This window comes from Biomphalaria glabrata, chromosome 5 (assembly GCF_947242115.1).
Source record: "Biomphalaria glabrata chromosome 5, xgBioGlab47.1, whole genome shotgun sequence".
Lineage (NCBI taxonomy): Eukaryota > Metazoa > Mollusca > Gastropoda > Planorbidae > Biomphalaria > Biomphalaria glabrata.
The window spans coordinates 25,100,960-25,116,136 of record NC_074715.1 but is presented as its reverse complement, the minus strand read 5'-3'; the positions used below and the strand labels follow the sequence as shown (position 1 = coordinate 25,116,136).

Genomic DNA, 15,177 nt, shown 5'->3' with positions numbered 1-15,177 from the left:
TCAAGCCTTACATTTTGAACATGCTTAAACAAATACACTTCCAACTCTCTCTCTCTCTCTCTCTCTCTCCCCCCCCCCCCCCCCAATTAGTAATAGTAAAATTTTTCTTCAGTTTCTTAATACATTTCATAATTGCAATAAAACAGTAAAATGTATCAAAATATAAATAATTTAAATAAAAAAAATACAATAAATAATAATGTCGTGAGGTTTCTATTTAATATGTATATATCAACAAAAAGCTATGGGTAATATACAATATAAATAAAAGACTAGATTAAAACACACAAACAAGCAACAAACAAGCAACCAACTCATAAATTGAACATGCTTACAAATATGTTACACTATAATTGTTTAAGCTATTTAGTACAAATAATTTTTCGTGGTTTCTCTTTTTTAAAGTATATAATAACAAATAGTGGTATAATAGATATAGTGTTTTTAAACCAGATAGAAAACAACAACTAAGAAATTCCATGGTAACTAAATTTCAAAATTAAATTAACAATAAAAGAAACTAAAAAAATAAACTATACAAAAAAAATAAAATAAAAATAAGTTATAGAAAAATCTATCTACTTAGCACAAGCACAATAAAAAAAATCAAAGCGTACTTCTACTTAAAAATGTAGTTAAAAAAGGTAATAAACTTAAACAGTAACTCATGGATAGCCCCTGGTGGTCTGCCATACTTCCACATCACACAATAAATCACACATGTATATTACATAATAGAGTACACATTAATGCAAACTTCCCTTTAAAACATTGTGTTGGAAAATGTCTCTCTGTAACTATATGCTTAGTTATTAAAAACAAAAATGCATGCTTAAAGACCATCAGTTGCTGTGCATTAATGAACATAAGCATACACAAAAATTAGATTTTCATATCATTCCTTTGACTTTATATATTTGTTACAGAAGACAGTTCAGTTTGACCCCTCCCCCCTTTTATTAAACATTCTATTGAAATATTGCTCTCACTGCTTAACAACTATATAAGATACTTTAATGATGTTTTTTACAAAAGGTTCATACGTGACTAAACAGTTTGCATATTTAATTTTGAAAACAAAAGGATTTGCTTTCAAATCACCAATAGTAGTTGCACAAATTGTGAACACAATAGAGGCAATGGTAAAATCAGATTTTTAGTAGATCTAAAAGTGACAGACAGATGGACAAAATGAGAGAGCACAAAACCAAAAATGGCTTTTCCATACAGGGGCAGATCAAGACTAATTTAAAAAAAAATATATTTCAACAGAAAACAATAAATAATGATTATCTACGAAGTTACAATTTTGATTTGTCCAAATGGACTAACATTCAATTCGATTTGGCATCAGTCTCTAATTGAAAGCTATTGATATATGTAGCAATATAATCGTAGCCTGCTTCAATGGCAAGCTCAGCAGGAGTTTGTCCTTCCTGAAAAATAAAAAGTTCCTTTTTTTATTACTGCGAAAGGTTTTATACTAGCTGCATTTCTTTTATTACTGCGAAAGGTTTTATTTTATACTAGTTGCATTTCTTTTATTACTGTGAAAGGTTTTATACTAGTTGCATTTCTTTTATTACTGTGAAAGGTTTTATACTAGTTGCATTTCTTTTATTACTGTGAAAGGTTATAGAATAGTTGCATTTCTTTTATTACTGTGAAAGATTATAGATTAGTTGCATTTCTGGGAAAGATTATAGATTAGTTGCATTTCTTTTATTACTGTGAAAGATTATAGATAAGTTGCATTTCTTTTATTACTGTGAAAGATTATATATTAGTTGCATTTCTTTTATTACTGTGAAATATTTTATATTAGTTGCATTTCTTTTATTACTGTGAAAGATTATAGATTAGTTACATTAAATATCTACAAGTCCAACACAGAAAGTAAGTAATAAATTAGTTTTATGTATTACATACAGTAACATAAAATGACATTTTAACTAGGTTTGTTCAACACAATTTGATTGCTATATTGCAACTACAATGATTGAAAAGCTCAAAATAATCGATGAATTTATTTATGTAAAAATTAAATGTCAGTATTGAAAAAAGCAAAGCAATATAATATCTGCTTTTTCACAACTATTTCTTGAAGCCTTGACATATTGGTATTCCTGGTGTAAAGAACAATGGGAAGTAAGCAGCCCAACAAAATGGATGAAGTCTAACAAATGTATCATCCAAATGTATTGAATAGAGTGAACTATTCCAAATGAACCGTGGTCTGCCAGGCCATTTTCATGGAGTAAAGCTAATGGAACTTTAAGGAAATTGGTAGCTATTAGACAGTCCCCCAGACTCAATGAAGAGTCTTTACTCTATAAAGATAAGATCTTTTAGCTTAAAATTAAAGGGGAACTCAGATGGTTTTTCAAATTTGAGTTATTAACATTTTTAAAATTTAAATTCTGCGTAAAAAGTTGTAATATTAAATATTTAACCATTTTATTTAAATGATTAGAAACATTTATATTTAATAAATTAGACAGTAAATTCTTGACATTTAAAACACAGTTCTTTGACATTTTTTTTTTTAGGTGAGGCATATATGTCAATCGCCTCAATAATACTGAAAGTCAATTTACAGTTATATAGATCTAAAAGCATTAGGATAAACTACTTGAGAAAAAAAAGTAACATTTTCATCCACACCCCGCCCTGTCCCAAAAAGTAAATACATTGTGTGCTTGACTGATTCTAACAAACTGGTCAGTGTAAGGCTAGCCTAGGCTACATGTAGTTGGTCATGACCAGACAACCAAGCAATAATGTTTGTTGTGTGTTGAGTGGTCAGGTGAGAAAATACACACTGACATAGTTAGTCAAGCATGTAGATCTACTCTTAACATGTTTTTTTCTTTGCTTAAAAGATCCAATCTAACTGCAATGACCAAATCTATTTCTTTTACGAGATTATAAAACTATACTGTATGGTTTTCCTTTATACAGTAAGTCAATAGATTAAATGAATAGGTTAGTGTGACGTCACATAGGAACCCAGGGAAAATCAGACCGTTTTGGATGCGCAGAAATATTATGTCTGAAAAACATAACTTACTATGTTATTATTGAAAATAAAATAAAAAGAATATATATATTCATTATCTGTAAATCAAAGCAAATCTATGGCCTCCTTCAGTCGCGAAGCGACTATGGATCATCTCATGGACATGAGATGAATGCCTGGGCATTAGCTGTGGTCAGAACGATGTCGCCCACACATCAGTTCCCCCTCTTTACGCAGCTGATGTAAATCAAATCAAAGCAAATATTATATCAACAAATTTCAAAACCATAGGAGTTTCCCTTTAAGGAATGTAGGATGCTGTGACTAACTCCTCATGACAGTGAATTTAATTCAAAATCATTTGATGCTAATAAACAATTTTATGTTAATGATAAACAGATAATTGCACCATTGTCAATAAACTTAATTCACAAAAAATAAACTTACCTTATTTTTTATATCTGCTGGAATTCCTGACTGTAACAATAATCTAACAGCTTTTGAATGACCAAATAAAGCAGCAGCATGTAGTACTGTTTCACCATTCTGTACAAATAGTGAGCACTTCAACATTATTTAAAGAATTGTTAAAAATAACATTACTTAGCACTGTAGCAGTAGTAGAAATTAATTTTGTGACAAAAAAACTGTGTTTAAAAAAAAGATACACATTACAACTTTAAATACATAAAATTTTTGAAGGATTAAATCTAAATTTGAAAAAAAAAAACAGTTTAAAATTTATGCAAAGTTTAAATGATGAATACTCACTTTCAGAATACCTAGATTTGGTTTATGCTTTAAGATTTCAGTAATAGTATCTAAATGCCCCTTATGACAAGCCTTAAACAATGGTGTGGCACCATCCTGGAAGATTAAAGTAAAAGATGAAATAACAAAATTTAGAAGTAATAACCCACAGCCTATTATAATAACTGTGATATCATAATTTGTAGAGCATGTTTCTTCTTGTTATAGTACTTTTAGCATACAGGTACACATTTCAAGCATAGACAGCTGTGTTTTTACAGTATACAAGAGAAATACAACTCTGTAAATAAAATCCTAAGTAATAATTACTAACTACAACTGTCATCAGTGAATCTACAATAAAGAAACACCCTTGTACCATGGTAAACTAATTACTCCATATGTCTCTGCACTGTGCTCTGTGGGCTCAACGCTTCTAGCAATGCCACGTTTCTCCCTCAAAAGTTATGGTTTGCTGGCGTTTTTCAGTACATGGACCAAATGTTTGTAACTCATTCCCCATTGATCTCAGACAGACAATATGCTTCACTACATTCAAGAACATTAAGACCTATCTCGTGTTTGTGTTTGTAATGTTATTACAGTGCCTTGAGCCTACATTATGTTTGTTAACAGTGCTCTATAAATTAAATTATTATTATTAACTGGATACAGATTGGCAGCCTAATTGTTTTCTGACCACTGAGCCACCATGACACAACTGCATATAATATATAGTGCATTTACAGCTGATTTGTCCTATTAAAAACATGAGAAGTAACTAATACACTGTAGATAAACCAAATGAATAGATGTTAAAGATGATTGATGCCAAAAAAACAAATAATATATACTGTTAAAGAACTCACCTCTCTAACTGCATCCACATCAGCACCAGCTTTAAGTAATTCTGCTACAACCTGTGTATGACCCATTTGAGCAGCTATCCAAAGTGGACTTGCCAGATCCTAATTAAACAAATTTAATTGTCAATTAGAATTTAACTGGTTTGTTTATTCAATTTTTTAAATACATTTTTTGCGAGAGATGTGCTTTTAAACACACAAATACTTAGATTTTATTTACCTTTCTGGCAAAGTTTGGATCTGCACCTTTAGACAAAAGAAACTTGAGTAGTTCTGTGTGGCCATTCTGGGCTGTTATGAAAAGTGGAGTGGCCCCATCAATCATCTGGGCATGGATGTCAGCCCCTCTAGCCAACAGCTCTTCGACAACATCCTGGTGGTTACACTGGCATGCCACAAATAAAGGTGTACCTCCATCCTACAAGATGACAAAGTTTCAAGGGAAGAAGATAAACTTCTGCTTCAAAGTTAGAGCATGATACTAAACCTAGGATCTGCTAACAACTCATCTGTGTTCAAAGCATTTAATACTTTAGATACAAGCTTATTTGTGACATAACGCATGTAATACATCTCTAAGTAACTATCATTTATATACTTTTCTTGAGGATATATAATACATCACAAAGCACTGATGCTATCATTAACTCTTTTCTCTCCGTAATTATTTACCACATTCTGGCGAAATCAACGTTGGTATCGTCAGTTAGGAGAGAAAGAGTTAATGTGAAAATATGAACAAAGGAATGGCATCAGATAGATTGCAGACAGAAGCATGCTGTTGGCCATGTTTATCTGATGAAGACATTTTTCTTATATAGTTAACTATTTTCATTTTGAACCACACTAGTTATCTTATTTATAAATAACTATTTTCATTTTGAACCACACTAGTCATCTTATTTATAGTTAACTATTTTCATTTTGAACCACACTAGTTATCGTTTTTATGTTTGTAGTTAAATAAGAAAAATGCACATTACAAACCAGCTGTGAAATCCTACATATGTCATAGATGAATATTATTAATGCCTTAGCAAACAAAATTCCAGATGCCTCAGTTGACTATGCAACAGAAGGCTTTCTAAATAGAAACAACACAAAAAAATAAAGAGATACTCTCAAGAACTCCCTCAGGCAATGTAGCAAACATAACTAGGAAAAAAAAAGCCAATTTTAGAACATCATGGCATACAGTCATCATAGTCGTGTTTCAGGCTACTAGGCAAAGAGGACAGCTAACAGCAAAATAAAAATACAAGCCAAAAACTTAGAGCAAAGCAGGCAATACTGCAACCCATGCCTTAAATGTAACCGGCTTTTCAAAACAAAGATTGGACTACAAAGCCATCTTTGTATTTATAGGAAATAAGATTGTGCTCCTTTTTAACAACAAATGAGGTGCTTATCTTGTACATCACATCTCAGATTAAATAGATCCATAAAATTACCAGTAATTACCATATTACCATCATAGTACCATTAAATATTCAATTTAGTTTGCCATTTGTACAGCATGACATTGTGTACGATGTAAATGCAAACAACATCTATTATTAATACACACCACATTAACAAATATTATTAATACACACCACATTAACAAATATTATTAATACACACCACATTAACAAATAGTCATATTTTATAAAAAGACTACATAATCTCATGTATTGAACGAAAATTATATTCTAAAAAAATGTAATGCTTGTGTATAAAAATGTCTATTTGACAATACATTATATGAGATGTACTTACAAAACTTGCCAGATCAACGTTTGCATCGTGTTTCAATAAAATCTTCACTACATCTAAAAATCCACCTTGACTGGCAAAAAACAATGCACATGTTCCAGTCTTAAAAAAAAAGAACACAGAAAGAGCTAAATGAAAATTTTTAAATGTCATAAAAATGTGAACAAGTTTCTCTTTCCCCCATCAATATTTTTAAGAACATTCAATTTGTACACTGGGTAATTCAATGCAAAAAAAACAACACTTAAAAAAACAACAACAAAGCTTATATTAAGCATAGTTTTATCAATTAGTTTGAATCAGTCATGTAATTAAATTTGTAATAGATCTAGACTAACAAAACAAAAACTTTTCTGAAAATAACAAAAGGGGTAACGACCTGAATTCAAACTTATGGATCAAGCTTTCTCAGGCTTCTCAAGTCAACATGGTAAACACTCTGCTAGTGGAAAGCTTATGAACATGGAAGTTTGTAAAGTTATCTATTGTTTCTATAGTCTCAACCTATTTTTTAGGTTTGTGTTCACTAAGACTCTAAACAACCAACTATAAAGGGAACTAATTCACCACCACTCTAGTCTATTAAAATTTCTTTCCCTTGTTTGAGATATCAAACAAAATAATTAATTAATAGTTAATTAACTAATTGGTTAATTTTTGTATTGATTCTTGTTTTGTCAGATACCGGTAAAAGAAATAATTGTGCAAGATATCTGCTTTATCCGAGATTGGGTGTTGGAGAAATGATGTGTATAAGAAACTTTTACCAGACAGAGTGAGTTGATATAAGCTTTGTAATAATATATAAACAATCAAAAAGTTTAAAAAAATAAAGGAGAAGTTTTTCTCTTGAAAAAAAAGGTTGGTAAAAATTATTTTATTTTTATTCAAAAAGAATATATCAAAATGTAATTTTTAGCAAAACTAAAAATATAAACAGCAACAACAGCAAAGAAACAAAAAGTAGAATACCAGTCTTCTTGCATTAGGGTCAGCCCCTTGTTCTAACAGTGCCTGTACGCAGTTCAGATGATTGTTAGCAGCAGCTAGAATCAGTGGAGTAGTTCCTTCCTGCAAGACAGAAAGTCTTTCCATTTACTCAATTATGGTTCTAGTTCCACACATACAAAATTCGTCTCAAATATATAGTAAGGCATGTGCATTACAAAAAAAAAAAAAGAAAAAAAAGCAACAACATTTAGCAGAAGACTAAATCTTTTTACCTTTTTAAAAAAGTTTTGATGTATAAAAAGAAATACAATATGAAGCTAAATAATTTACATTGAAATCTTTTACTTAGTATGGAGTAAAGAAATCTAAACTAAAACTCATTAATTAGGTACAAAATTCTTCCATTTTCACATGACTTGGGGTATGTAACAAAAAGTACAATGGGGAAATAAAAAGTACTTTACCAAGTTCCTTATAAATATATCTATATGTAACAACACATTTAGATTTCTTTTGTAAGAAATATGATCTGATCTTCAAATATATTTATTATATACACAAGAAAAGTCATAGATATAATTCTTTCAAAATCTCTAAAACTCATTGAAGCTTTTTTTTCATATTTTTTGTGCTATTCATCACTTGACAGAAATTTATTAGTTATGTAAAAAGCTTTCTCAACATCTAAACCATTTCCTAAGCCATCATTCTTTATCTACCTAGGAAATTTAAGCAGTTTAAAAACACTTACCTTGTCTTTGCAATCCACATGGACTCTCCCAGAATCAAGTACCCTTAACAATAGTTCTAAATTGCCTTGCAAAGCAGCAATGTGCATTTGCTGATCAGAGGGTGTTTCTTTCTTTACAAGTAGATAAGTAAAATAAAAGTTTGGATTGGAAACAAAAACATAAAATTAAATTATGACTATCATAGCATACACCCATTCTTTAGAACATAATTGTTTATATAAAAAAATAAACATAATTGTTTATATAAAAAAAAAAAAAGATGTTACATAATCTAAATCACTATCATTATTTAATGGGTTATTATCTAATAGGTCTAGATATATTTTAGAACCAAACTTTAAGTATATCTTTTTCTCAACCTTACCTTCAAGGACATATTGCAGTATATAGTTTGATGTTACTTTAAATACACGCTATTGTGGCTTTAGAGTCACTACTCTTTACCATTAGTGAAAAAGACTAGACTACTAGTTTCTTGTCCACAATGTCAGAATTGTTGGTTATGCTTGTCTATAATTTCTATCTAGATTCTATCTTGATATAGTTTCCAGATTTACACTAAGACTGTGAAGATCATCAATGAAGCACAGGAAGGGTTTCACACTAGATTTCTAACTTTTTCATTGAAGATTTCTGGAGAATCAAAATGATCTGAATTATTAAAAGTAAATCTATCAACTGATAAAATGTGATGTGAATGATAGATGATTAAATCTTGTGAACTAAATTCATTTCTTAATGTGCTTTGTGAAATTATGAGTGTCTGAATGGAATGTACTGATTTGATATCTCCTCTGATGTGACAGCATGTCTTTCAGTTTAAGGGAATGAGAGACTAAAATAACTAAATACTTTAATTTCAATACTAAATACTTTAAATTTATAGTAAGAGTGTAAGACTTATATCTAGTAGACTGTCTACAAAGTAGATTCGGTAGATCTACTCAGTCTTGGTCTTAGTATTATAGTATAGTCAGTGAGCATGGGCATCTGAGTAGCCAAATTCTAGCCATTTTTTTTTGCACCATCAAATCAATTAAAATCTAAGAAGCAACTGAACAAATTGTGTTTCCACTGGTGACTTAAGTACAAATGTAAAAATAAGTTAAGTCTTTCTCTCCTAATCGACGATACCATCGTTGATTTTGACCTCATTAAATTAAAGTTTACTTTTTAAAACTTGACTTTGAATTACATAAAAAGAGCATTCATTTCCCTTTAATTTTATACCAAATACAACATTTTCTGATAACAAACAACAAACTATTGAAGCCCAATCATAACAGAGAAAGAGTTAATGTTTAAGTAGACTAGCCTATCAGGAATAGATGGCCAACCATATACGTGCACCCTTCTGAATTTTGAGTAGCCAAATTTTAGCCAATTTTTGTACACCTTCATATCAATTAACTTCTTCTAAGTAGTAACTTAACAAGTAGTACTCCCACTGAAGTACAGTTGTAAGGATAAGTATTATTGTAATAAACTTAAGTAGACTAATTAGGAGTTGATGGCCGACCATGTACGCTTTATTATAGGCTTGAAATCCTTTGCACTATAAAGGGCATCAAATATTCTTAAGTATGTTAATCGTTACGATATGTTTTCATTTGCACATAATAATAGTTATATTATATTTAGTTAAGGTCTAACATATATTAAATGTTGTTTGATTGTTGTTGTTTTTTTCTTTGTTGGAGAAATCCTTGCCAACTTTCTGTCAATGTGATAGATGTGAAAATTTCTTTAAACAAGAAAAAAGTGTGCAGTCATCTTGATAAATGTATATATATTTGTCTTGCACAGTTGAGGTCGGTGCTAGCGCTTGATAAAATGGCAGATGAAACATGTCCACCAGTTCACAATAGAGAGATATAAGAAAGTTCTTCACATGCCATTGTCTGAGTCAAAACAAATAAACGGAGTACTGGCAGCAACAAGAAACCAACAAATACTACCAGAAGAATCATGAATTAACTGCCTTTGCTGGGTCTATTGGTGATAAAACTACAGATATTTCAGGCACTGAGCAGATGTCTTTTAGTGTTCGATTTGTTGATTGCAATTGTATTCGAGAAGACTTCAATGGTTTCATCCCTCTTGTTCAGAGAGACGCACTGCCTGTGTCTAACGTTATTGTCAGCAAATACATAAAGTACAGTCTAGATTTGGACAAAAACTACTTGGCCAAGGCTACCATGGCTGCCTCATGATGGTTAGTATTCAGAATAGTGTTCAGGCAAGGGTTCATGAAAAATAACCAAAAGCAGCCTTGGTCCATTGCATGTCTCACAGATTTAACCTTGTTATAAAAAACCAGAGTGACATTTCAGATATACGTAATGTTGTTGGTGTCATCAAGAAAATGTATCTGTTTCTTCTCTAACATTCTCAAGAGGGAACATTGGTGCTAAATTTACCTCTTTTGTGTGAAACACAATAGACTGAGAAATACAAATCCATTTGCGTTTTAAGTCACAACTTTGAGGAAATCGTTGACTGTTTGGCGGATCTTAAAATAACGCCAGTAAGTGAAACCAGACAACTACATATGTGTAATCAGTGCCTGCTCCTCATGTGTTTCTGATTTGTCTTTTGATTGTCGTCAATTATTCATCTGTTTTTGAACCAGTTTCCCTCATGTTGCAGTCTTATCATAATGGCCTCTCAACAGGACATCTCAACAGCAGTCATATTAATGACATAATCGAAACCCAACTTGAGCATGCTGAGGAACACTCCAGGGATGGCATCTTGAGACTTGGCAGACAAACTTGGTAACAGGTTGGTGAGAATAATTTGCAGTCGACAGACACACCAAGCAAAAACCACATGTTTGGATTTTGGAAGTTATTACAGAACACAGCTTTACATTATATGTAAATTGGCTCCTTAGTTTCTTCATTTATGTCTCCCTTTTTGAGCAATAATAATACCCAGTTCAACTTCTTTTGTCTTCATCCTAAAATGATGCTAGAGCTGCAACATGAAAAAGAATATCACCACAATAAGGGTTCATCTCCAGCTTGTCCGTTATGACGAGAAACAATGCATTAGTAAAGTTATTGACAGTTTTGGCAACAACTGTCAACATCTGCAGTTTTTGTTTGTTGGGAGACACGGGCTGCACAGACAAAAGTAACAACCTGTACAGTAAATAGTTTGTTCATGTTTAGTTTTTTTTTAATTTCATGAAAAAGTATTTACAGTGCACTTAATATTGCATAGGTATGGGGGAAAAGGGGGTACCAGTTCTTTAATATTCTCCATTTAATAAGAAGAATGTTGAAACTACGACTTTGAGCAATATGTGGCAACTTTCATTCCCCTGCAAAAATCCTGCGGGCGCCAATGTCAGTGAGTCTTAGTAAGTAAGTAGATAAATCTAGATAATACTTTTAGAATATATAAATTATAATATCTATCATATTTAGATGTAGATCTATAATGACTATATATACTAGATCTATTATATAATATCAGATAATGTAAAATTGATGCTATTGTTTTGTAGTCTAGATCTAGTAGTGACTAGTGACTAGTTATTATATAGATTCACAATCACAATATATAGACTATATTATATTATATCTTAGACTTAGATAGAAGATCTAATAATCTAAGTCTAAGTAAGACCTAGACCTAGATTCTAGAATTAGATTTAGATCTATGTCGACTATGTCTATCATGGGCGTAGCCAGGATTTTTTTTCGGGGAGGGTTTTGCCCCCCCCCCCCCCGACCTCCCCCCCCCCCCCCCCCGCGAAAAAAAATGTATATATATAAATATATGTGTGTGTGTGTACATAATTAATCTTTATTACATTCTGACCCTTTCGGAAGACGTTTATTGTTTATTGTAGACTCCCCGCCCTTGCTAGCAAGGGGGTCTGGGGGCGTTCGCAGCGCTCCCCCAGCGCGGGGCGAAGCCCCGCCGCCGAGCACTATTTCTGGTATTGAATGCCAACAAAATGCATATTCTGAGGTATCTACAGTGCATTATCTTGCTATTAAAAAGTTTTATTTCAAAAACCTAAAGTGCTATATTCTTACTGAATTAGACCCTCTCGCGCCGTTCGGCGCATTTTCCGGCAAGCTGTTTCCGCAACTCTTATTTTGCGTAATTCATTTTGTCGGAAAACATGTCCCGCAAAACCGCATGCGACGCTCTGTCACAACCTTACTAAGGATTCGACTCCCAGTTCGGCATATGATTTCTTTGATTTAGACCCGATCTCTATGACTGACTAAAATCTGTCTTAGCCATCTTTGTTGAGACACATTTAATGATTTTCAATTTCGGCAGAAGACTATTCACACTTAATTAATGGAGCCCAAGCCACTGGTAGAAATTTGTAACCTTTCTTGACTACGCTCTTGGAATTACATGCCTGTATTTCGCTTTAGATTTTATATCGAAAAATCATCTGTTGAGGGGTTTTAAACTAAAAAATCTCTGGGTTTTTTTTTTGTTTTGTTTTTAATTCAAAACCCCATTTAGCTACGATCATAGAATTTGGTGACTGTAGTTTGCTTTAAAATAATATTGAAGAGAGAGGTTTTCAACTCTAAACGCTCTGTAGGGGAATTTTAAACTCAAAACCATCTGGAGGGGTTTTAAACTTTAAAGAAAAAGCCATCTGGAGGAGGGGGATTTAAACTCAAAACCCCTTTGGCTACGCTCATAGATTTTATAGTGTGTAATTTGCTTTTTTTTATATTGAAGAGGTACTTTTTAGCTTCAAACCCCAACTGGAAGGGGGAGGGGGGTTAAACTCAAAACCCCTTTGGCTACGCTCATAGAATTTTGAGTGTATAATTTGCTTTTTTATATTGAAGATGGGGTTATCGTAAATTTTAGATGGGGTTTTAAAATCAAAATCTTCCTCAACTGTGCTGTTGGAATTTGTGGATTGTTGTTTGCATTTTTTTTTTGTTTTATAGAAGAGGGGGATTTAACTGCAAAAACCTCTGGTAGGGGGTTTAGAATTCAAAATCCCCTGATAGGGGTTTTTAAAATCTCAAAACCCCCTGGTAGGGGGTTTTTAACTAAAAACTGCCTCGGCTGTGCTTTGGTAAGTGATGATTTAGTATTAAAATCTCACCTAAAATAAACAAATGAAAGCAAAAATCAGTCACTTAATCCCTCCCCCCCTCCCTGCGGGGGGGGGGGGGGATTTCATTTCGGGGGGGGGTTTGAACCCCAAGAACCCCCCCCTGGCTACGCCCATGATGTCTATATATTTTACTCTAGACCTAGACAGATTGTCACAGATCTAGACTCTTTAATTACTTTAAATTAGTCGGCTATATAAGTATAAGATAATAACTACTAAACTAGATGTAGATCTATCTATTTATTAAATAATTCTTATAACTTCAATTTAATTTGTATTATTATTATTATATTATATATATTAATTTATTATATTATACTTGTAACTTCTGGAGACCAGTGCAGTGAAGTGGACTGAACTTCTGACTTCTGTGTCAGTCACAGTCAGTGTGTTCTGGCGTATTAACAAAAAAAAGTCAGACAGGGTCAGATCTAGAAGTAGAATATAGATATATAAATAAAAGTCATTTTATTCTTCTTTAAATAGCATATGTAGAACTAGGTATGTCATGTATCCAGAAATTAGATCTAGTCTTAAAGTGATAAAATTGTTATTGTTGATAAAATATTACTCTAGTCTAGAAGACTGGAATCTAAGAGATTCTATTATTATCCCCCTTGGTTCGTCATTTCCAAATTTACATTCGCTTTTTTTTTCTTTGAGATTCAGATTATAATTATATTTCTAACTAGGTGTTCCATTAACTTGTATTTTTAGCGCTCTCCCCCCCCCCCCGGAAAAGTTGATATTCTTAAGTATTGTGTAGTCTCTCTATACGTATGTAGCCTAGATCTAGCATTTGGGTGTCACCATATTTTTTGGCTTGCTAAGTTCAAGTGCAACGGATAGTTTTTGTCTTCTGCGCATTATTAGCATCTATTATAATGCTCTTCTGACACATAGAATACTACGCTGGCTCGGACATGTCACCCACATGCCAGATGGAAGAATCCATGAAGACATTCTATATGATGAGCTTGCGGAGAGAGTCAGACCCAAGGGATGTCTCATTGTCTGCAAGCGAGACACGAGAACCACAGGCGAAGAAAAAGAAAAAGAAAGCTGCCATATCAGCTAGCCATAAACAGAGCACGAACTGTGTCAAACTCTGCCGCTCCAGAATTGGCTTGATGAGTCACTCCAGATTCTGTCAAGTCTGTAGACGAAACAAAAACCAGTGACTCATCTCGGCGCATCCATTGTTTTTCGAGACAGAAGGAGCCATACAATTACAATATACACGATTTAGGGATGTCGGTAATAGTGACTATTATATGCTGTTCGCTCAGATACGATTCTTATTACGGTCCACCCGTGGCGACAGTCCGGAGATATCACACGACCAGACAGTCAACCAGATTGTCCATCAATTAGACGCGCACAACTGTTGTAATTTCTATAGTACCTTGATACTAATCCTAGATGCATGTATGGTGTATTACAGATGCTAGTTCTAATGTTAAGACACACACCATCACAAACAAAGACGAAAAGGGTCAATGCCAGTAACTAAGTGCACTGTGATGAAATAGAATCACGAAACTTCCATGCAGAATGGGCCACAGTCGAGTCAGTAACTAGATGATGTTATCCCTTCAAGAGCCTAGCAGTAACTGTCCTAAAAGTCTACATCAATAATCTCTAGCCCAATGCCTATGTCGTCATTAAAAATGTCAGGTTCAAAAAGTCAGTCTACTATAGTGCGTTTCTAAACTAAACTAAGTGTATTAACTCTGCGTAGCTCTATTGGTATGCGCTGTGGACTGTGGACCCTGCCCGCTGCCAACCCGAGCATTCAAAAAAAAATGTTGCGCTGTCAATAAAGCCGAAACAATAAAAAGAAAGATGAAGAAGATGGGAAGATTATGTCAGGGATTCGGTTGTATATTAACTGAATGTGTCACAGTGTTAGGTTATGGGGCAGTTGTGAAGTTATGAGATTTTCTTGAACAGGTCAGTCAATTCACG

General features: G+C 32.9%; 1 protein-coding gene across 1 annotated transcript; it reads right to left on the bottom strand.

Annotated features, from left to right (window-relative positions):
- Positions 1-1,253: 1,253 nt before the first annotated feature.
- On the bottom strand, positions 1,254-13,799 carry LOC106060083 (ankyrin repeat domain-containing protein 29-like). Its single transcript, XM_056030345.1, has 11 exons — positions 13,781-13,799; positions 13,529-13,640; positions 8,458-8,726; positions 8,093-8,203; positions 7,363-7,461; positions 6,394-6,492; positions 4,856-5,053; positions 4,639-4,737; positions 3,791-3,886; positions 3,467-3,565; positions 1,254-1,436 (listed from the first exon to the last, which is right to left on the bottom strand). The coding sequence occupies exons 3-11, from the start codon at positions 8,467-8,469 to the stop codon at positions 1,335-1,337; spliced, it is 915 nt and encodes a 304-aa protein (XP_055886320.1). The 5' UTR covers positions 8,470-8,726; positions 13,529-13,640; positions 13,781-13,799; the 3' UTR covers positions 1,254-1,334.
- Between the last annotated feature and the right edge of the window lie 1,378 nt (positions 13,800-15,177).